Below are 23,793 nucleotides of genomic sequence, written 5' to 3'. Positions count from 1 at the left end.
AAACAGCTGTTCACCGCCATCTCTCATCTTCTCCCATATAACACCACAATATTTTCTACCCCCTTTAATCCACCCCAAACCCACCTCCTTCAAATTCCCCGCTTCCTTCCTTAAAGTCCTTGTAATGTCAATCTTGTGTACCTCGTGTTCCCCATCCCATAGATCTCCAAATATCTCTGTTCCACACCGTTTTGTGCTTCCCTCTCCCACCCCTCGTTATACGTTGTGCGTTTTAGCTCCCATACAAGCATCAATATTGCATATTAAAAAACTGAAGAAGAAAAAAAAAAGCAACACCTAAATGGTCCTTATATACAACTTTCATTGTCAATACCACAAGGGGTTAACTTGAGAGCCATCAAGAAATGCTCAAATTGTAACCCTGGAGGTATTTTTTTTTCTTCCCTTTGGACCTTTGGACAATGCTATTCAATGGATGCACGTTTTAACGAGATTAAATTTGCTGTGATTTTCAAGATGGGGTTCAGAGATAACCCCCCCCCCAAAAAAAATATTTTTTTACTTCATAAACTATTTGTTAGTCAAATGCATGAGCACACCTAACCTTCAAGCTGTGCACAGGTTTTAGTCTACAGTTGGTAAAGTTCATGGCAGAGCAGCTGAAAGCAGCACGTAGCAGACAACAGAGGACTTGCCATCAGCCAAACACGGCCATTGACCTGAGTGGGGGAAGGTGTGTATGTGGGGGGGGGGAGGAGGGGGTAACATCCCAGAACACAATGGGAACCGGGGAAACTTTTCTCTCCACGGTCGATGGGGATTTTTTGTTTTTTTTTAATATGCAGAAATCCTCTTCCCCAAAGGATCCAAATTTGCAGGGTTTACCAATGCTCAATCCTCTCAATGTTTTGCGGCAAGCAAGGAAGTTGTACATACTAAGTTTAAAGCCTTCGATGGAACTCGGCCAGGGTCCGAATCAAACGGCCGACCTCTCAAACTCAGAGCGGTCACTGTAACCACAATGCCACCAAAAATCTGGTTGGTCACAATTTAGTGCCTGCAGCAGTGTTTAGAAAACAATACTCAGCAAATACATAAAACCAGCACACAAAAGTAACTGGCTGCCTTGACGCGAACCATCAAGTGCTGGTTTGCCAAGTCAGTGATCTTATGATGACAACGCAACCATACTCAAGCTTGAGCAACTTGGTTTTGAAGCCGAAACAGACTATAGTTGCTTGACAAGGTAAATAACGGAATGTCATGGCGTTCACCACAGCCGGCCCAAATGTAGACGGCAGAATGAACTGGCATCAAATATACGAGAAGAAAAATGACATGCGGTAAGATAGAGCACCATTACTATACTCTTTAATCTAATCAAGCTGAGGCCTGAGCACCATGACGTCAAAGAGGATGTGAGCTGCTGTGGACGATCCCGAATTGTAGTCTCACACCTTACACGCTCGTTCAAGCAGATTCACATCTGGGCATTGTGATAGCCAAATCGACATCTCGTTTCACACATTAGTCCAGCACCACAAGGACCAAACGGATGGAGTCTTTAGTCATCTTGAAACGTTCTATGATCCAAACGCATGAACATCACGGAAGCGTGAAGCTGGTCAGCCACAATCCCTTGATATTACTCAAAGTTCAATTGGACAATGGGTACTAAACAATGCCAGATTAACTACCCTCAGACTATTATGTCAATTGCAATGGCTCACATGCATCATAAGGACCAATTTGGAGTCCAACAATTCATGAAGTTAGGAATTAAACTCCTCCGACCATTGAAAAGGTTTGAGGATTAATGATGCATCCTTTATTCGAATGGTTCACAGTTAAATATTGGTATTCAGAGAACTGCTGCAGTTGCCAGAGTTGTTACTCGTTTGAAAACATTCGCTTGCAAAAGGGTGAATGGCTACAAAATCCAGTAGCATAAAATACCTGGCACCTTGGTCTTGTGAAGAGGTTTTATAGTGAGTGTGCTGGTAGACACACTGAACTGGCCTCCCAGATGTTACAGGTTCAAATGCAGCTGAAAGCAGCAATTACGTGGTTATACAAATTCGACAATTTGAGAAACTGAGCTGGTCACAAATTGCCATATCGTTAATGGACCGTCAATAAAAGCAACAGAGCTCGCTAATGACCTTCAAAAGGTCTAATCGGACTGCCCTGCTTGGTTTGTTTTACATGTGGTGTCAAGTCCATGCTGCCAGGTAAACTTTAAATGCTCGCGGGGCATTTGCGATCGGAGCATGTGCCACCTGCAAGGCAGCGATGCACACACACACACACATCCCCACAACTGAATAACAAAACTATAAATAAGAGAAAGAACAATCACATTGCAGACCTTCGCTAGGCCTTGTTTTGTGTGGTCTTTGTTCAAGTCTGTGTGGTGTATTATGTAATTAATAAGAGACATAAGTAGAACTAACACTTTATAACTGCTGGCAGTGATGACCGGGTCCCAAGTCGTCCCGCTTTGATTGGACACCTGACGTTATTTATTATTATTATTCAATTGAATTTAGAATGGGATCAAAATAAATTCAATTCAAATCATATGAAAGATCAAATAGGTACCAGTCCTGCATTGGAGTAATGAGAAGGAACCCAAACAAGCAAAAAGGAAAGATGACATCATCAGGAGGAACCTGGATAGGATTCACATTTCAGCTGCTACTCCTCTACCCTCAAACCCATCTAGGCACAGCCAAGTGGGCCTCATTCAAAAAGAAATAAATAAATAGATAAAAAAATAAAAAGATTAATAATTCTGGTTGCCAGATCATATGTCCGAACTCTTGGACTCAAAAGTTTTGCTTTCTCGTGGATATTTCAAACTTTTTTTTTTCTAGTTCAAGTTCCTGCTCTTTCATTTCGCTCATCTTGATGGACACCTTCAATGAAACCATTTTTGTGAAAGACTATAATCGACTTGAACACGTCCCGACTCATCGGCCATGAAGGTCATCTTGACCATTTTGCTTTACATTTAATATAGAGAACACAATGTAGCTCTGCAGTTCATATTTATAAACAAATAGATCATCATGTGATCCATCATGCTTTACAAACAATAATGGAGGTAGCATGGTATCTCCCAAAAGCACCGTAATTCATGTATCAGGCCTTATCCACTTAAAAAACTTAAGCCAGGATGCTCAAACAAGCCCAGTAGGCTTGCAACATGCTCTGACCAAGGATAAACAATGAGCAGTGACTCACTGCAGTATGCACCATGATTTAACTTCCTGGTTTCATGCTCTCCCCATCAACTAAGAGGAAGCAGGAGAGTGGCATCCAAAGGAGGTCTTTTTAACATTGATCTCAGGCTCAGGGAAGAGTTTGGACATAAAATCACATGCAGTGCAAGGACATTACTACATAATGGACTGAAATATAAGTACATATTAAAAAAAAAAAAAAGACTGTAGACATTATCAGGAAGACAATTTAATTCTTAATTTTATTGACCAGTGTACTCTGAGAGAGAACTAGTCGACAAAAATTGAGAATTAAATTATCTTCCTGGTATTGAGGTATTGGCTGCAGTACAATCCTCCTGAGAAGTCAGAGGCTGTAGCTCTGCTAAGCTCCTGCCTAATAGGCAGAGCCTATGCAACTGTTTAGCCAGAAGAGGCTTTTTAAAATACGAATTCATCCTGGTAACCCCCAGAACTGTTTTGTGCACAACAGACAGGTTTAATGTGTGGCAGGCATCTCCTGCTGGTGAAGATGCATGCAGCAATAGCTGGTGTGGCACTCACTTCCTGCCTGGTACCCACTACAGTAATGGGATCTGATCTCAAATATATAGAACCTGGTTACAGACAACGCGAGCCATCGGTTCGTATAGAAACTCTAAACAGACCAACCAATTCAACCATCAATGTGAAATTTTCTGCCAGCGATTGGGCATTATATGTATTTGCCAATTTACTGAAAAACTTCAACTCTTCAATAATTTGATTCCATATGCAAATGAGATTAGGATCAGGATTTTTTTTTTCTGCAAAAATCCCTGGGTTAAATATCCTGTTGAGGAGCAATACCTACTATTCATTTTCTCCAAAACAGGTAAAGAGAGTCGAATGAAATAAAGCACAATCCACACATTCGATCTTCCTTCCACTGGGTGTGAAGTCTAGCGATTCTGACACAACATGCCTCAGTGCTTCTTAAATCAGGAATGCACAGGGTAGCACAGCATGCACGTGACTGTGGTTAAAGAACGTCTCGTATCGACATTTATTGACGAATGAAAGTCGTTTCACCGACTCACAGCACCCACCATGGCTCCATAATATTTTCATCTCTTCCCCAAACTTAACATCTTCGTGCAGAGCACTTTTCTTCTGACGATTATGTAAAGGCCGCTGCGGCATGCTGGTTAAGTCGGCAGGACGCAAAGTTTATATCCTGATGGTATGACAAAACTACTCAAACGTTGGCAGAAATGTGTGCACCAAAGTGGTGATCAGGGTGGGAAATAAATATGCACCACGGTAGATTAAAGATTGATGTTAGTATCCGTCTGTTTCATTCGAATGTCTTTACTTCTTTTCGAGAAAAATAATAGGAGGCATTATGTTTTTCGACATGACCCTGGATATTCTGCAATTTCGCGGCCTGTCACCATTGAAATTACGTTCTGAAATCTGCTCTGCAATTGGACGTAACAAAACAATCGCAATGACAAGTTCAAGTGCAAATGAGAAACAATAACAAATACCTAACTGAACCAACTAGAATGTTACGCTCACAAAATTACCTTTAACTTTCTTCTTCGTTGGCTTCTTTTCTGAAACAACCAACTCTTCATCTGTAGCCTGGAAGCAAGTATTTGGAAGTCATTTATAAGTTTTAAACAAAAGCAGTCAACTTCGTTAACAAACAACACAATGTGCTAGTGTGGTCCATGGAAGAAACCCAACTTAAACTGAAAAGGTTACGGACTTCGTAAAGACAAATTGCACTCATTAATTTAAAATGTTAATAAAGGATATAAAATAATCAAGGTAAAGGTATATGCTACGAGACAGCTTTCTCTGGCGTGCATACCTACGCCAAGGCTGAACAGTTTACGTTTTGTATCCCACTGGTAGACTGGATCTGAATCCGAACCTGACCCAAAAACGATTCAGCTTGTTCTCGTCACCGAACCAACTCTTCCACCAAATTTTATCATAACTCGTCCACAACGTTTTGAAGCATCATGCGAGATATTATTTTTGGCCCTATCTCTCAATGGTGAAGATTCACTTGAATAATTTTTTTTTTGAATTATCGTATCCAGATCGTCACCAAAATTGAATCGATTCTTCCTTGTCACACACCCAACCTGTCCACCAGGTTCCCGTCCATAAGTTTTTAAGATATCATGCTACATATCATTTTTGGCCCCAACTTTTAATTGTAAAGAATCACTTGAAAAACTCGAGTGTCCAGATCTTTACCAAAATCTAATCAATTTGTTCTTATTAAACACACAACCTGTCCACCAAGTTTTGTCCAAATCCGTCCATAACTTTTTGAGATATTCTGTTCACAGACAAACAAAAAAGATAGACAGGAAGGGGAGAAAACATAACCTCCGTCCACCTTTGGTGGCAGAGGTAAAAATTACACGTACATGATTGTAAGGCTTACTTCGTTAAAAAAAACACATCAACACTGGGGGTCAATTTGCCCTCAGACTTAATGCACAAGAGAAATTGCCTATGGAAGAGCGGTGGGGTGGGGTTGGAGCAAGCTTGAGAAATAAGGGCCAGGATAGTGGAGGGAGGACGTTTGTAAACTTTGAACCCTGTCATTGTCTGATATCGTTTGTACTACACGTCATCACTGACATCTTGTGTTTTGTTTGTTATTTTCATTGTGCCTTGGTGATGTGGTGGTAACATGGTGAAAGTTACATTTGTGCGAAATTGCCTTCCCCCATGCCTGTTTTGAGTAGTCTTTGGCCTAACGTCTCCGTTGTAGCTTCACGATGAGATCAGACAAATGATTTAACTTCCTGGTTTCATCGGCAAATAAGCCTCAAATTTATACAGATGGACATATGCTAAGAATCGTACGCAAGAGTCGAGGATTCTTCATAAAGAAACCATTTTCATTCATCGTGCATCACTAACGTTTACAGGAGCACTCGTGCAACACTTGCTAGAATGTCAAAAGCAAAGTATAAATGCGTCCTGAATTGCTCAGGGAGGGGGGGGTCTCATCATGCGCACAGTGCCTTTGTAAATACATGACTTACCTCATCAGCCGAACCACCAGCTGCAGAGCCAGTGCGACTGCCGCCAGAATCGCTGGCTTTCCAAGATCGCTTTGCGACTTTCTGCAAAACAAATAAAATTCATGTTGTGGATCACAAACAGGATGGTGTGTAACAACAACACCCGATTGGTGTGGTTCCATGAGGCAATAGCCTCTGTGGCACATAGTTTCTGGTATCAATACAGTGAAAGGGCTTCAAGTTGATATGAAGCCTCAAGGAAGTGTGGACAGCTTACTCACAGGAGGTGGAGGGGAGAGGGGAAGGGGGTGCATCTGCTCCACATCAACGATGGCCAAATAGCTCAGAACGTGTTCACGGACCATCCTTCGCTGAACGAGCTGGCCAATAATGTACTAATATTATCATGCCCAATAGACTGCAGTATTATCTACCTGGTAGGAGGTTGTGATGAATGGCAGGATCTGTACTTAGAGATTTATCCTTCTTTTAATCCATCTTTTAGAAAACTCCATCCACCCCAAGCCTACAAACCTTAACACCTATCAAGTAATAAAAGTGAAGTAATGAGCACTCTTTGTACAGATTTCAAGTTTTAATTGTCTACTCCTTTAAACAAGACAGCAGATGCTACATATGCAGCATCACTGCAAAGAATGCATCGGATGACTCACTCACATACCCAGCACCGTGGCGATTTGATGTCCAAATTTCAATACAAAAGCTCAGCCCGTTGAACCAACACAGAACCCATTTCGATTGCACTCCTAACATGTCATTCTTCCATTTACTACCGCCAGACGTCGACCCACCCGGCCAGACGAGGCCTTTTGTCTCTTGACGACTCCTTTGGGCGTTCGCGTCTCATCGATCACCAGTCGGCCCTCTTCTTCACTCCAACCCTCCTCTTCGTCTCCCTTTTGCTCTTCTTCACCCTCCGCCTCCTCAGGTTCATTAACTTCCTCTTCCTCATGGCTCCTCGAACCATCACCAGGACTGTGGGCTTCTTCTGTTGCTTCCATCTGCTCTCACAGCAATCAGAAAGACCGTGTCAACGTGCTACATTAATCGAAGATAAAATAAATATTTGGACAAATGGTAATTTGCAATGATCCAAATTTCATGCAAAACTAGAGCGGCACTCTGAAGAGCTCATACGTCCGCCAGACTTAACAGTTGACGTTTCGTATCCCACTGATAGGCCAGATCTGAATCAAAATCGAATCGGCTTGTTCCTGTCATCCACCAAGTTTCATCAGAATCTGTCGAGAACTTCGAGATATCATGCTCACAAACAGGGGTAATATATAACCTCTGTCCACCTTCGGTAGTGTAGGTAAACAAACGGGCAGTTTTTAAGCCACAGAATTTTACAGCCAATTCTTAATGGAAGAGAAATGTTCAAGTTATCTGCATATACTACACACAGGTCAGGAAAGTTGAAGGTTTGATGCACTACCTACATGTGGAAGGAAACAAGCAACGGGTGGGAGTGGAACACCATGATCAACATGGATGGCAAGCGGCTAAAACGAATAAGCCACGTTCCAGACATGATTAACCCAACCCAAAATTAAATAAAAGACAGCGTATGTGTATGTGTATGTGTGCGATTGTGATTAAATTGGCGACTTATCTGAATGGAGTCCACTATGAACCAACTCAACATATGGGTTGTGTGCACACTTTGGGTCAACAACATGTGATGCCACCAGTATGGTGAGAACGGAACTTTCATTTGCAAGCAATAAAAACAACAAGAACAATAGGTTTCCAAGCAAGGTATTGCTTGGAAGCCTAATAATAATAAAAAACTCATGTCTGCTTTGTAAGAAATTCAGCAAATCAAGTGCTTCTTAAAAGTTAAAATGCATTCGATAAGCAGGCTTAATTTTTTTTTTTAAGTCCAACGCAAAGATGTGCCATGTGACACGTGTGGTTGCAAAGCAGCAAGGTTGTTTCCAATGTCTACAAAAAAAAAAAAAATAAAGAAAGGTTGTGCTAACAATTTGCTCGGCTGATCTTTATCGAAGGCAAACAATCCGCCAGCAGACTCATCAACCCCTCCTGAAGGACAATGAGCAATAAGCACCGACATGCGCACCATCGCAAAGCAGCGGCGACCCGTACGAACCAAACTGTACCACCATAACCACATGGTGCGTGTCACCCACCGAGTCTTCCAGAAACTGAACCATTGGGTTGTTTTCAATCTCCCAGAGGCCCTCCTTGAAACCCTTTCGCTTGTACGGAATGGCATATTTCTCCTTGTGCTGTTTGTAAGGAAATATATCCTTACCTCCAAGGAAAGCCCTGGAACGCAAGACGACACAATATATTGCAAGGAGGTTTGTGAAAAAAAACATGATAACCCATTTACCATAACTACACAGCTTGCATTACTTATCGAAGAAAGTACTTTGACAGACAAAGTGTGCCAATGAACTGCAGAAGACATCGTACAACGGTCATTCAAAAGTGAAATCACCAGACCGGATATATTTTGAAACACAACGCACTTTTGCAAACAGCTGTAGCATTAACAGTGCCAGAGTTTAAGAGAAGCATCAGGTTAGGGGCATCTACATTTGACAACCTGGGTAAGAGGTATGGAGGGCGCAAGAGTGACTGAAAGGGTAATGAAGGTTGGAGGAAAGAAAGAGGTCGCACAGAGAAGTGAAATGTAAGGGACACGGAAGAGGGTGGAGGGTTATCCATCCATTCACGTACATCATTGTATAAAGCTATGGTCTAACAGCACGAATCTCCTGTTAGTTCCTCGTAAGGTGATCAAGCATTTCCCGACTTTCCAATATATTGTTACGTTTGAGGGGGGCGGGTATGCATTCAAAGGGTAATTAGGATGTTTAATTAGGTATGCCATGCTGTTCGAGTTTACCAGGATCTCGATGTAATAAGTAGCAATTCAGTGGTGATAAGTAGCAATTCAGTGGTGATAAGTTGTCTAGTAAATGTTCATTTCTTCAAGGGGGGGAAATGATAATTGTCACGTAATTAGATAGGGACACGGGATAGGGTAAGTGTGTCTGCGTAAACCCCTTTTTGGTATTCTCTGGAGACTGGCCGTGACGTCACAGGACAGTGCAGCGGATGGCTCCGCCCCGTGATAACGATTGGCAGAAGGCGATGGCGGTGGGCCAATAAACGGCTCGATTGGAAGTGACGAGAACCAAGGATAAAAGGTTTTGTTCGGGGTCGAAAAGGAAGAGGAAGAAGATTACAATCAAAAGATTGTGTTTTTTTGGTGTGGTTCCCTGGCGGCAGAGAGCGTCCTTGTTGTTGTGGTGAGTCGATCGTGTTCTTGATCGTGTCTTGGAGCCTTGCTGAGCCTCGTGCCTCGCCTTGGTTGGCTCTGGGGTTCTGCTGACTCGGAGTGCGGGGTCGGGCGGCGGGCGGACCTGCCTCCCTCTCCTGCTCGCGGCTTGGCGCCGGAGCTGGTTCCCTGGCAGCTGTGGGCGGACTTGGGCCAGGACCAGGAGGTCGACAGCACCGCGGTTTCTCTAGCCCCCCTGGCGAGAGCAAGGCCGGCTCGTCCGACGCCGATCCAGGGACAGTTGCGTCCACACCACGGTCCAGCCTGACCACCAGAAATAGCTACGGTGTGTGTGTGTGTGTGTGTGTGTGTGTGTGTGTGTGTGTGTGTGTGTGTGTGTGTGTGTGTGTGTGTGTGTGTGTGTGTGTGTGTGTGTGTGTGTGTGTGTGTGTGTGTGTGTGTGTGTGTGTGCTTGGCGCCTTAGAAGGTTTGAGATCTCTATATATTCATTGGAATTGTCTGTGTTTTTCCCCATGCCCGATCCCACACCATCCCGTCGAATCGCCCCGGATCCCTCTTCTTGCCGAGTCTTGTTATTTCTGCTTAATAGTAAAAAGGAATAAACATCATCAACTCAGTGAAAAGTGACTTGTGCCACCTTCCTCGTCCCGTTTGCGGTAGAGCGATTAGAACCGCCATGTTTGGGTTATAAATAAATAAACCGCCTCCATCGTTTCGGCTCATTCTGCGTTGGCGGGACTGTTCAAGTCCCGTGGACGTCACAATATGCTCCTTTCAAAAAATTCCCCCACCCCCAACTCCGGCAAATACACTTTACATTCAAACAGGAGCATGATAAGCAATCGAATGCTCCGCATTTACCTGTATCAAAACAAATAAATTATAATAATCAAAGTATTTTTCTCTAGTTACCAGTCTACACAACTCACAGGTACTTGGCTATTACTTACGTTTCATGGGTTCCAAAGAAGAAAATTGGATATTTGTTTCCAGGAGACTTTGCAGCCCCACTTGGAGCAGCATCAACCTGGGACCAAAAAAACCCCCCAAACAACACAGAGAAATAATCATCATCAGAGCACAACAATCAAGTGTAATCAAAAGAAGATCTAGTAAATTGGCACAACTTGTGGGGGGCCCATTTGGCGTTTCAATCTGAGCACATGATGCTGGAATCCCAAGATAAAAATGACATACAGAAACACGTCGATCAATGCAGAAATGTACAAATGTCCTCGTCCTTGTTCGACGCGTGTTAATGTACAGACTCTTTATTGTCAATTCCCATCACCATTTTGAAGAACGAGTACAACCACTCCCGACAGCAGCAGCAGCAGCAGCAACAGCAGCAGCAGGAAGGACCATGTTATTATCCTCTCTGGGATATATCGATTACAGTAAATCTAGGCTCAGGTCCGTTAATCTGTGGGGGGACGCAACAAGAATATAATGCTTCAAGAACGTCGGGTTTCCTCCCTTTCAGTTTAGTGGTAAACAGCAGTAGCGACTGTTTAAAAATGTAATCATACGTATTTGTGGTTTATCGATATTTTTTACTTCTCGGAGGTGTTCCCCATAATACGCCACGATAAGCTATTTATGCACGTTAATCCAAGGAGGAACGCTCCTTGGGGAGGGGGGGGGGTTATTATTATTAGTATTAATATTGTTTTGTAATAAAATTAACATTATGCTAATTATCATTAGTGTTATTTCCTCCACCACCAAATGTGGAAGGAGGTTATGTTTTCACCCCTGTCTGTTTCTTTGTCTGTCCGTCTGCGTGCAGGATATCTCAAAAAGTTGTGGACAGGTTCGGTATGTGACAATGACGAACCGATTAGATTTTGGTGAAGATCCAGATCTGGATACGAGAAATTTTTTAAGTGATTCTTCACCAGTGAGGGATCGGGCTAAAAAAGAAATATAGCATGATATCTCAAAAAGTTGTGGACCGATTCGGACGAACCTTGGTGGATGCGTTGGTCAAGTGACAAGAACAAGCTGGTAAAATTTTTGTGTGGGTCCAAATCCAGATCCGGCCTATCGGTGGGATACAAAATGTAAATGAATCAACCTGGTGGAGGTATGCGCTCTACCGAATGCCCTTCGAGTTACTGTTATCTATCTCTCTATCTCTCTCTCGCAGCCTATGGCTGCTGGTTGCATCATTGGTTGGGACACGGCTATGCCGCTGATGCAGTGTCCCCCTTACCAGTACACTGGTGCTCATTTTGCCGACCTCGGAAGGATGACAGACTTTGTCAACCTCCTGGTGTATTTTAATTCAGCGGCCAATGGGGCTTGAACTCAGGATCCGAGGATCCCAAGCCGCCACCCTAACCACGTAGCCAACACCAGGCTAGTTACTGTTATTAAAAAAGGTCTTGAGAAAATGCCACTGCAAGCCATCTACACACCTTAACACAGATTTCACCCAAGGTGGAAAAAACCCCCTTGGGGAGAGGGGCAAATGAAGTCACGACAACCTCCAGAGTGCGACCCTTTGTCCTCCTGTCCAGGTTGGTTGAGATTGGACAAGTAATGAGCGAATGTATCGCAGACAGACAGACAGGCGACACCAAATTATGTAATTTAGTCGGATTAGTATGATAAAAACCAAATGACATCAATTTATGCTCTCATGCTGGCCATCTTAATTGCAAGCTCCATGTTGGACAGCAAGTTGGAGAGCTAATGGGAGCAAAGACCCCCCCCCCCTTTCGTGTCCAAGCTAGGTTCTAATCAGAGACCAACCTCGTTTAGATAAGGCCCGTCCTTGGATAAAAACATGTGATGCCAATAGGTTGTAAACACCAACAAAGCCTGTAATCCATTGAAAAAAATCCAATCAAAATCCAACTCAAATCAAATCAAATCCAAATGCCTCAATCCCAGGACCTCACACCTTGAATACCGTTCACTGGAATTTTCTGAAGTGTTGCTGTTGCTGTTACTGTCAAAAAAAAAACTTTTAACACAAACACAACTTCAGACATTTGTACGTGCATGTCACAACAATCGCCTGTGTCACCCATCTACAACGCACAAACAACACAAAGCATTGTTATCATCCTGAACACCGATCCAAGGTACATCGACGAGCGGTTCAGGACAAACACACCGGTACACACGTGTGTGTACTTTAACACAAATTACAGGGTTATTCATTCAGAGATCTCTCAGAGAGCAATGCAATGCAGGTGGATTCTAAAAACTCATACGTTGCTGTGAATCATAGTGATCGATTAAAAATTGCACAATCAAAAGACAATACAATGAGGATTTCGCGCGACAATGGAACCGAGTTGTACAATGTCCAAAGCGAGCAAGATTGTGTGTATGTGACATCATTCCAGGTAAGTCAGACAAGTGCGTTGAAGGATGATGGTTGGACTGCACCACGTTCGAACCCAGTAGGTAACCAGTCCTTTGAAACACCAGGGGTAGGGGGGAGGGGGGGGGGGGGGGGTCAGCACTCCAAGTTGGTGGAGATGCACCCAACAGGTAGGGCTAGAATTTGGCCAGGGCACCGAAACACAATGGCCTACCCTTTACCAAAGGCAGGATGGGATGTTTCATTATGTGTACGGGGGGGAGGGGTGGGGGGGTCAGCGCTCCAAGTTGTGGAGATGCACCCAACAGGTAGTGGCTAGAATTTGGCCAGGGCACCGAAACACAACGGCCTACCCTTTACTGGACAGGATGGGATGTTTCATTATGTCCAAAGAGGGGGGGGGGTCAGCGCTCCAAGCTTGTGGGGATGCACCCAACAGGGAGTGGCTAGGGCACCGAAACACAACGGCCTACCCTTTACCAAAGACAGGATGGGATGTTTCATTATGTCCTCAGGGGGTTGGGGGGAGGGTGGGAGTCAGCGCTCCAAGCTGGTGGGGATGCACCCAACAGGTCGGGCTAGAATTTGGCCAGGGCACCGAAACACAACGGCCTACCCTTTACCAAAGACAGGATGGGATGTTTCATTATGTCCTCAGGGGGTTGGGGGGAGGGTGGGAGTCAGCGCTCCAAGCTGGTGGGGATGCACCCAACAGGTCGGGTTAGAATTTGGCCAGGGCACCGAAACACAACGGCCTACCCTTTACAAAAGACAGGATGGGATGTTTCATTATGTCCACGGGGGGGTGTCAGCGCTCCAAGCTGGTGGGGATGCACCCAACAGGTAGTGGCTAGAATTTGGCCAGGGCACCGAAACACAATGGCCTACCCTTTACCAAAGGCAGGATGGGATGTTTCATTATGACCACAAACAAACGCCGGTATAGCCGGAACCTTGGCTCGCTGATGTATCCGACGCAGGACACACTCGATCACTGAACGTCGAGCCCGCGAATCGCCAGGACGGCAGTTTACAACACGCCGGTGTCGACCCCTCGTTGGGGTTTCACCAAACACCCTCCTCCTCCTCCTCCTCCGAGAGATCTATCGTCACGGTGGTTCATCAAGACCGAAGGACTGCGCGACGCCTCTGTGGGAAATTTCGCGCCGACGCCCGAGGCCTAGCGCGCACAGACCGCGGTTCGAAATCTAGGCGAGGCCGTAGGGTTTACCCACCCGAGCGGGCCAGTGCGGATACCCCTTCATTTTGGCGAAGATGAGATCACCGGCCTTGTATTTGTAATCCCGGCTCATCTCGCAAGCACAACACCGTGGACCGGTGTGAGAGACCTCGACACGACGAGTAGGCCGAGTAGGCCGAGTCCCAGGAGCGTCCGCTAGGCGAGCGGCCGGAAACACGCGGCCTAGTCGGCACGGACCGGTACGAACACGCGGCCTTTTTTATATTAACAACACGGACATCGTTCGTTCGACACCGACACGACTACCGACTCGTGCGTCCCGAGGCGCCGGACTCGTGCTGTAGAAAAATATCCTTCCGAGCGTTTCAATCCATCCCAACGCGTCCCGTCAGTGAGCGTGTGATAATTCGCTCATTCGAATCCCAATGCGAGTCACGTGAGCACGGACGGCCGCCGTGCGCCGTACGTCACGTGACTCTGGGCACGAACGGGGCGTGCCGCGCTGCTTATTATCATTGTCCCCGAGAGGGTGGGAAGGAAAAAAAAAAACCCCATCAAAATAAATAAATAAATAAATCCAAATTGCTCTATCACCATGGCAACAGGATAAACGTCATCAACGCTCACCGCAATTACGACAACGGGCCGACGGGGAGGGGGAATGAATGAACCGTCGAGAAGAAAGATTTAGGTCAAAGGAGACGGCGCGCGTGACGTCAGCGCAGTCACGTGTCCCGCGTGGAGCGCGTGCACGTACATATATATATATATACGTATATATATATATATATATAGAGAGCGCATGAGCCGGAGTTCCCAGAGCCAGGTGGTGGTGGATTGGATAAACCCGTGGGTTTTTTGGTGGTTGTCGTGGTAAATCCAGGTAGATATACGAGACTACAGGTGGTATAGGTAGGTAGTGTGGAAGCGCTCGTTTGTTTGTTGCATCACCTCTTTTTCTCTTTTTCTCTTTTTCTCTTTTTCTCTTTTTCTCTTTTTCTCTTTTTCTCTCTCGCCGTGTGTGATCAGCATTGCTTTGTTTCACCTCCTCGATCCTCATCTTTGATCCTTCAGATTTTCAGTCGCTGGTTCATCATCATCATCATCATCTTGTGAAACCTCTTGTTGGACGCAATGGCTCTCGGGATCGAGGGGGGACGCGTCGACGACAAGGTGTTTGTTTTGATCTTTACGTCACAATTTCCATTGTTTCTATACCGATGACGTACCGTTGTGGATGAAATCATCTGAACAGCCATTAAAAAGGGGGTGGAAAAAAAAAACAAGCTCAAATGAGCTAAGATCCTCGTCCTCTTAATGATGACGTCATAAAAACGAATATGACGTCATTGTGACGTATCAGCTTTGCGATAAATAATTATCCGTGCTAATGCCTGGCTTGATTCCCGCAAACAAAATTCAAACAGCTTGCCGAGTTTCGGAGGTAATGGTATAGGCGATTTCCATTAGCGGCGATATTATGACGTCAACCTTTTTTTTTTTCTCGGAAGAATTTCCAAAATCGGAGATGGTCACTGCCTGCGCGTGGGCTTTCTGCATATACATGGCAAGTTTCACGAAGATCCGATGAAAACTCTGGGTTGTGAAACAAAAAAATAGGAATGACGTCATAAAAATTGATATGACGTCATAGTGATGTATCATAATGTGCGGTAATTCATCGCTGCTAATGCCCTGTGTCGATTCCTGCAAACAGAATTCAAAAAGCTTGTCTCGTTTCGGAGATAATTTTTTAGGCGATTTTCATTAGCGGAGATATTTTGACGTCATAACTTTTTTTTCTTGGAGGAATTTCCAAAATCCGAGATGGTTACTGTCTGCGCAGGGAATTTTTACATACACATTCCAAGTTTCAGGAAGTTTCGATGAAAACTGTACGCTGTGAAACAAAAAAGTCCACAAGAAGAACAACGTGAGTAAGACTCAGAGATCCTCCACGAGGATCTAAAAACAAATGTTTAAATTTGCTTCTTTTGCTTTGTTTGCATTGGCTCGCAATGTGTGCAGAAGGTCGTTTGATCCAACGTGCCCGCGTTTCACCCCGATCTCACACCAAGGTCCCTTTTTTTTGTTTTTGGTTTTTGTTTTCTCGGAGATTGTCAGGGTTTGATTGGTTTTAGGGGGCCCGTTGGTCCATCGGACCAAAATTTTCATCGGTCTTCACGGCCTTGGGCGTTTTGCTGGCCTGAACAAAAATGATATGTTAGGAACCCTAATAATAGAGGTCTTTTGGGGTCTTTTGAGGGTGTTAACGGGTCTTGAAACGTCGAAGAGGTCTCAGCAATGTAAAGGGTCAAAAGGGTACGTAATTAATTAATAGACGTACGTAATTAATCGATTAAAAAAAAGCATCACACACACGCACAATCCATTTGTAGTAGATTCATGATCTTGATGTTTCTTGAGCACTGTCCATCAGAGCATCTGCCCAGATGATATGCTTCTTGTGATGGAGTAATGCTGCTTCTTTTACCCCTCCCCACCCCCAAACCCCTTCCACAGAGTGTCGTGCAAAGGTTGATCGGGCTACCTTTGCTGAGTTCTGCTTATGGTGAGTTGGTTGCGGTCTATCTCAATGGCAAGGAAGCGAGACCCATCCTGCGTTCGCTGTGCAATGTGGCTGAGCAGAGCATTTCAGGAATGACTGCAATTGCTGCGACTGGAAGCCGCCCATTTACCAGGCTTTTGCAGCCACAAAGTACGTAGAAATGCCATTTCCAAAAACATATCGAACCTGGTACATAATTACTTTGCCACACTGCAACCAAAGTCCATGATATGTTATCATGAAGGTAATTGAGGGTGTGGTGGTGGTGGAGGGGGGGGAGTGTGTTCGAGGGGGTTGTTTGAAAGTGAGCTGTTTGAAGTATGTTAAAGGTCGTGTACTACTCATCACCCACCCCTCTCTCTGAGCAATCCCTTCTTGGTGTTTAATTCTTGAGCTTAACCATATATGGTCTTTGCAATTTCACATTCATGTGTTGCATCAGTCGGGTGTCATTAAATGTAATCATTGTGACGTGTAATTGTCTTACCAACAGTAAAGTTTGTGGACAAGCTGGCGTGCCGGGGTCTGGATATCTTGGAAGATAAAGTGCCCATCCTTCACCAAACAACCACCAAGGTGTTTAAGCTGCCTCGTTTAATTGGTGCTGCTGTAAGATTCATGGAAATTGAACCAATTATATCTGACTCGCTGGTAGTTGTCTCTGCTGCAAGGATATAATAAAACGAGGGATGAATGTGAGATTTTATAAATAGGGTGTTATGAATTGATTACCCCCACCAACGAAGGTGAAAGAGGTTATGTTTGCTTGTCTGTCTGTCTGTCTGTCTGTCTGTGTGTGCAGGATATCTCAAAAAACTGTACACGGATCCGGATGAAATTTGGTGGGCAGGTTGGGTGTGTGACAAGGAAGAATCCATTCAATTTTTGTGAAGATCCGAATCCAATGACAAATTTTTTTTTACACTGATTCTTCACCATTGAGAGAGAGGGTGTGACGGTCACTAACCCTAAACTCGTATATGGCACGATATTTCAAAAAGTTGTGGACACATTGAGTGTGTGATGAGGAAGAATTGATTCGATTTTATTGAAGATCTGAATCCGCATCTGGATATGAGAATTATTTAATTTATATTGTATTAAAAGTGATTCTTCGACATTGAGGGATTGGGGTCAAAAACGATACACAACACAATATCTCAAAGTTGAGGACAAATTCGGCTGAAACTTGGTGGACAGGTTGGGTCGGTGACGAAAAGAAGCCGATTAGATTTTAGTTACGGTCTGGATGCAGATCCGGCCCATCAGTGGGATACAACACGTAAACTCTTCAGCCTGGTGCAGGTATGCACTCTACCGAGTGCCGTTCTAGTTTTATCAGCTTCAAACTATACCCGTTGAATGTCCAAAATGAGAAGGACACTCGGTAGAGCGCACACCTCCGCTACACAATGCCTGATCCACGAGAATATATCGGGCCCAATACATTTTTGAAATATCACGCAACACATCGTTTTTGGCCTGATCTCTCAACGGCGAAGAATCACTTAAAAAAAAAATTCTAGAATCCGGATCCGGATCTTCACCGAAATCTAATCGATGAGTTCTCGTCACACTCCCAACCGGCCCACCAAATTTCGTCCGAATCCGTCCACGATTTTTGAGATATCCTGCTCACAGACAAAGGGACAGACTGGTGAAAACACAACCTCGGTCCACCTTAGGTGGTGGAGGTCGTAACCACGTTTCGATGCGATGGGTAAATCTGCCACTATTAAAGGATTGATCGATTGATTTGTTTTTAGGTCGTTACCGGGACAAAGGAACACCTCTCGGACACATTTCAAAGTGCCCAAAAGCAGGTGAACAGCGTGCTGGATCAAACCAAGTCCCAGGTTGAAGGGGGTGTAGAACGTTCCAAACAGGCTGTGGTCGGTGGTACTGATGTCCTCCTGGGTACACGGCTTGGCCGTGTCGTGGTGTCCGGGGCTGACGTGCTCCTATCTCGGACGGAGCAGTACGTTGAGAGGTTTTTGCCAGCTTCCGCAGATGAACCAGGCAAGCCAGAGTTTTTGAATACAATATATATATATATATATATATATATATATATATATATATATAATTTTTTATGGCATATGAGTTTAATGCCTGCTGTTTGTTTCCTTGCAGAAGTTGAAATGGCTGTGGAGAAGTCTACACCAAGCTCTGTGACCATTGCTTATTATAAGCGCCTCGCTGCAGTATCCAGCAAGGCTGGACGCCGAGTCTACAGGCAATCTGCGGCTGGTATCGAGCATGTGGCAAAGACCAGTCGTGCTCGTGTGACTCGCGTCCGCAAGTCTCTCAATGCCACATCAGATTACATTATCCAGAAAACACCACTTAACCGGGTCTTGGGTGCGGAGCCGGAGCCGGAGCCGGTGTCTGAGCCGGAGCCGGAGCCGGAGCCTGAGCAAGAGTCCTCAACTAATGTTTCTCTGGAAATGTCTGTTGTCTCTACTGATGAACCATCTGAGTAGTTCATTCCACAATGTTGCTGAGAATATAGAAGTTGTTTTGCTCACTTTGTAGTTGTGATTTTTTTTTGTTGAGGTCGGAGTAATTTTTCCTGATTTGGATTATTAAACTTGACTGATTTGATTTGACACGTTTGTGTGCAATAAAGAAGAGAAACATGTTTTCTTGATTTCAGTTGGAAATGCATCATTCTAAGTTATCAAGGCTGAGCGTTAGAGCAATCGATGAAATCAACTGGATGCTCGAGGTAAGCTCGCTGACGTTTCGGACGTTAACCCTTCGTCCGTCCCTCTCTTGCTCCGACGAAGGGTTCACACCCGAAACGTCAGCTTGTCTTTGCTTCCTACTGGGATTCCCTCAACCACCGTCCTGTTAATTTCACCGCTGATTTAAATCCAGAAAGCTGTGTTAATTATTGATCTCTTGTCCCCAAATCGTTTGAGTCGAAGTTGAACCGTTTGGACTTTTTACAGATCGATGGGTTGGATTTTCACCTGAGAACTTGACATTTTGAACTTGCAACGCCCTTCAGGTACGACGTTGCAAGGTCGTGGCTGTTCGAGGAATGACAATACGTCATCCAGGTGTTGCGGATATACTTTACCGGTGGAGTAACAGGTACCCTGGATTCTGTAAAGTAGTACGTACGAAACTTTGTCAAACGGAGGAAGTAGTAGTTGTGCGATTTTTAGGTCCTCGTGGAGGATCTCGAAGTCTTACTCACGTTGTTGTTCTTCATCTTCTTCTTGTGGACTTTTTTGTTTCACATCCTACAGTTTTCATCGAAACTTCCTGAAACTTGGCGTATACATGTAAAAATACCCTGCGCAGACAGTAACCATCTCCGATTTTGAAAATTCCTCCGAGAAAAAAAGTTATGGCGTCAAAATATCTCCGCTAATGGAAATCGCCTAAAAGTGATCTCCGAAACTAGGCAAGCTTTTTGAATTCTGTTTGCGGGAATCGAACAGGGCATTAGCAGAGATGAATTACCGCACATACGATACATCACTATGACGTCATATCAATTTTTATGACGTCATTCCTATTTTTTTGACTTTTTGTTTCACAACCCAGAGTTTTTATCGGATCTTCGTGAAACTTGCCATGTATATGCAGAAAACCCAAGCGCAGGCAGTAACCATCTCCAATTTGGGGAATTCTTCCTAGAAAAAAAGTTGACGTCATAATATCGCCGCTAATGGAAATCGCCTATACCATTATCTCCGAAACTAGGCAAGCTGTTTGAATTTTGTTTGCGGGAATCAAGCCGGGCATTAGCACAGATAATTTATCGCAAACCTGATACATCACAATGACGTTATATTCGTTTTTATGACGTCATCATTAAGAGGACGAGGATCTTTGCTCATTTGAGCTTGTTTATCAGCCGCGGCAGTAGTGTTGCAAAGATGAAGCAAATGTCAATTCCTTCCCCGAAATTGGTCTTCATGGGCCCGTAGGCCCTGATATATGATCACTCATCAGATGATAGGAAGGCTCCCTTGATACGATTGGGTTGTTTCATTTTGGCGGATATAGAGCCTTTCGGCTTTGAATCCGTCACCAAATCGAAGAAGAAGAAGATTCGGTTCTGTCGTTAGGTGGCGTATATAGAGCCTTACTGCTTTGAAAACGTCTCCAAAATCGAAGAAGAAGAAGATTCGGTCCTGTCGTTAGGTGGCGTATATAGAGCCTTACTGCTTTGAAAACGTCTCCAAAATCGAAGAAGAAGAAGATTTGGGTGTTTCGTTCGGTAGTGTATATAGAGCACTTCGGCTTTGAATCCGTCACCAAAATCGAAGAAGAAGAAGATTGGGTTGGTTCGTTAGGTGGCGTATTTAGAGCATTTCGGCTTTGAATACGTCACCAAAATCGAAGAAGATTGGTGTGTTTAGTTAGGTGGTGTATATAGAGCCTTTCGGCTTTGAATCCGTCACCAAAATCGAAAAAGGAGAAGAAGATTGGGTTGGTTCGTTAGGTGGCGTATATAGAGCCTTAATGCTTTGAATACGTCACCAAAATCGAAGAAGAAGATTTGGGTGTTTCGTTCGGTGGTGTATATAGAGCCTTTCGGCTTTGAATCCGTCACCAAAATCGAAAAATGAGAAGATTGGGTTGGTTCGTTAGGTGGCATATCTAGAGCCTTACTGCTTTGAATCCGTCAGCAAAATCGAAGAAGAAGAAAATTGGATTGTTTAATTAGGTGGTGTATATGGAGCATTTCGGCTTTGAGTACGTCACCAAAATCGAAGAAAACGAAGAAGATTGGGGTGTTTCGTTCGGTGGTGTATATAGAGCCTTTCGGCTTTGAATACGTCACCAAAATTGAAGAAGAAGAAGAAGAAGATTGGATTGTTTTCGTAAGGTGGTGTGTATAAAGCCTTTCGGTTTTGAATACGTCACCAAAATTGAAGAAAAAGAAGAATATTGGGTTGTTTTGTTCGGTGGTGAAAATAGAGCATTTCGGCTTTGAATACGTCATTAAAGTCGAAGAAGCGGATTGGGGTGTTGAGTTCGGTGGTGTATATAGAGTCTTTCGGCTTTGAATACGTCACCAAAATTGAATAAAAAGAAGAATATTGGGTTTTTTTTCGTTGGGTGGTGTATATAGAGCCTTTCGGCTTTGAATACGTCATTAAAATAGAAGAAGAAGAAGAAGAAGAAGAAGAAGAAGAAGAAGAAGAAGAAGAAGAAGAAGAAGAAGAAGAAGAAGAAGAAGAAGAAGCAGATTGGGGTGTTGAGTTCGGTGGTGTATATAGTCTTTCGGCTTTGAATACGTCACCAAAATCGAAGAAGAAGAAGAAGAGGGAGGAGAGGGGAGAGCAAGGATGGCTGGGGTGGCGAGGGTGGTGTTTGTTCATCCGGATCTGGGTATCGGCGGAGCAGAGCGTCTTGTGGTGGATGCGGCGTTGGCCGTGCAGGCGGCCGGACACCACGTGACGGTGTGGACCTCTCATCACGACCCGCGGCACGCTTTCCCCGAGACCACAGACGGCTCTTTGCGGGTGGTGACCGCCGGGGATTGGCTTCCTCGCAGCGTGCTGCGACGAGGTGTGGCGCTGTGCGCGTACCTCCGCATGGCCTACCTGGCGCTCTACGTGTCCCTGCTCAGCGGCGACACGTACGACGTGGCGTTTTGCGACCAGATCTCCGCCTGCGTGCCCCTCCTCCGGTTGCGCAACAGCGCGCGGGTCATTTTCTACTGTCACTTCCCCGACCTGTTGCTCAGCAGTCACGACTCGCCGTGGCGTCGCCTGTACCGGGCCCCCATCGACTGGCTGGAGGAGCGGACCACGGCCGCGGCCGACCGGCTGCTCGTCAACAGTAAGTTCACCGCCGACGTCCTCCGAGAGACCTTCCCGTCAGTGGCTCGTCGTTCCCCCGAAGTGCTGTACCCGTGCGTGGACGCGTCCCTCCTGCGCCAGGGTCTCGCCTCCGATGTCCCTTCTCAAGTCCCGCGGGGGAAGACCGCGCTCTTCCTGTCTGTGAACCGCTACGAGCGCAAGAAAGCGCTGCCCCTGGCTCTGGAGGCCATGGCCGAGCTCCGGGACATGCTGTCGCCCGACGAGTGGGCCAAGGTGCACCTGGTCCAGGCGGGCGGCTTCGATCCACGACTACCCGAGAACGCGCAGGTGTTCGCCGAGCTTAGTGACCTGGCGTCCTCGCTGCACCTGTCCGATTCGGTCACTCTGCTCCGCTCGCCCTCGGAGCGCGTGAAACGAGCCTTGCTCGGTGCGGCCACCGCCGTGGTGTACACACCGTCTCGGGAGCACCTCGGTATTGTGCCCCTGGAAGCCATGGCTACGGGCAAGCCCGTCGTGGCGGTCTGTTCGGGCGGTCCGTGCGAGACCGTCGCTCATGGCGTGACTGGTGTCCTTTGTCCTCCTGAACCAAAAGCGTTCGCCGACGCCTTGCTCCGACTGCTCCAAGATCCCGGGCTGGCTCACAAGATGGGTCTGGCCGGCCAGGAAAGGGTGGCCGCTCGTTTTTCACCTGCTGCGTTTGGCCGCAAGTTGGACGCACTGGTGCGCAGCTGCTCCGCAAGAGCTTGAGGACAGGGTTTCCAGGCTGATGTGACAGTCCCATGGTGCTGGTGGAGGACCAGACGTGTTTTGGAATGATTCCAAGATTTGTAAAAAACTTTATTAATTATATATTGTTGGTTATGTACTTTGTGGACAGTTTATTGATCAAAAAATTGAGGCACGGTGATGATAATGTACAATTATTTAATTACTCTCTGCCATGGAATGTCATGATTGACTGTGCACAATGTCAATGGATGGATGTAAAATATGGAGTAAATTTTTTTTTCCTCTTCACACATTTCTTTTGTGTTGCTTGAAGATTTCACGAAGGGGTGACATTTCCCTCATCATTTCGTCGGTGTTGTCGATTGGGATTCTGATGTCGCCCGTGCCCGCATGGGATTCTAACCCCAGTCGGGATGGAGGCGGCAAAAATTCAAATGGTGTCTTCTGGCATCGAGCAGGCAAGCTGGGAGCAACAATTCACATTTCGTGCCACATCTGAGGCAATCTAAATGCTCTAATGGTGATGAGGTGCTCCATTTCGAACTTTATTTGATATATGTAGCTTTTTATTGTATTTATTTTGTGTACCATGTCGAGACTCGTGTAAGAGCTAACCCAAGGACCATGTAACAAGGCAGGAGAGAGAAGTACAA

The 23,793-nt window shown here is 45.2% G+C and overlaps 3 protein-coding genes across 9 annotated transcripts in view; 2 read left to right on the top strand and 1 right to left on the bottom strand.

The window, feature by feature from the left end:
• LOC147021390 (PC4 and SFRS1-interacting protein-like) overlaps window positions 1-14,537 on the bottom strand; it is a 63,644-nt gene extending 49,107 nt beyond the window's left edge. For 2 of the 5 annotated variants that reach the window (XM_085891294.1, XM_085891295.1), the window contains exons 1-6: window positions 14,088-14,537; window positions 10,466-10,542; window positions 8,395-8,533; window positions 7,033-7,242; window positions 6,242-6,322; window positions 4,754-4,811 (exon numbers count right to left, since the gene is read on the bottom strand). In XM_085891294.1, the coding sequence (XP_085747420.1) occupies window positions 4,754-4,811; window positions 6,242-6,322; window positions 7,033-7,242; window positions 8,395-8,533; window positions 10,466-10,542; window positions 14,088-14,165 (643 nt within the window). In that variant the 5' untranslated portion in view covers window positions 14,166-14,537. Of the gene's footprint in view, window positions 1-4,753; window positions 4,812-6,241; window positions 6,323-7,032; window positions 7,243-8,394; window positions 8,534-10,465; window positions 10,543-10,806; window positions 13,003-14,087 lie in introns of those variants that run through there. The other 3 variants (XM_085891297.1, XM_085891298.1, XM_085891296.1) reach the window with 3 other exon arrangements.
• Window positions 14,538-14,762: 225 nt separating this feature from the next.
• Window positions 14,763-19,263, top strand: LOC147021389 (perilipin-2-like). 3 transcript variants are annotated; one of them, XM_085891299.1, is made up of 6 exons: window positions 14,763-14,965; window positions 15,128-15,226; window positions 16,577-16,772; window positions 17,116-17,198; window positions 18,389-18,641; window positions 18,756-19,263. In XM_085891299.1, the coding sequence occupies exons 2-6, from the start codon at window positions 15,188-15,190 to the stop codon at window positions 19,103-19,105; spliced, it is 921 nt and encodes a 306-aa protein (XP_085747425.1). In that variant the 5' UTR covers window positions 14,763-14,965; window positions 15,128-15,187; the 3' UTR covers window positions 19,106-19,263. The 3 variants fall into 3 exon arrangements, with proteins under 3 accessions (XP_085747425.1, XP_085747426.1, XP_085747427.1); XM_085891300.1 differs by having other exon boundaries at window positions 14,769-14,885; XM_085891301.1 differs by lacking the exon at window positions 15,128-15,226 and having other exon boundaries at window positions 14,783-14,885.
• Window positions 19,264-21,819: 2,556 nt separating this feature from the next.
• Window positions 21,820-23,428, top strand: ALG2 (ALG2 alpha-1,3/1,6-mannosyltransferase). The gene has a single exon (XM_085891293.1). The coding sequence runs from the start codon at window positions 21,935-21,937 to the stop codon at window positions 23,156-23,158; it is 1,224 nt and encodes a 407-aa protein (XP_085747419.1). The 5' UTR covers window positions 21,820-21,934; the 3' UTR covers window positions 23,159-23,428.
• The last annotated feature ends 365 nt before the right edge of the window (window positions 23,429-23,793 follow it).

Source organism: Eptatretus burgeri, chromosome 8 (genome assembly GCF_056783735.1).
Source record: "Eptatretus burgeri isolate ZD-2024b chromosome 8, Ebu_testis_v1, whole genome shotgun sequence".
NCBI classification, from domain to species: domain Eukaryota; kingdom Metazoa; phylum Chordata; class Myxini; order Myxiniformes; family Myxinidae; genus Eptatretus; species Eptatretus burgeri.
The sequence above is the reverse complement of the archived record's forward strand: the minus strand, read 5'-3'. Positions and strand labels throughout refer to the sequence as shown.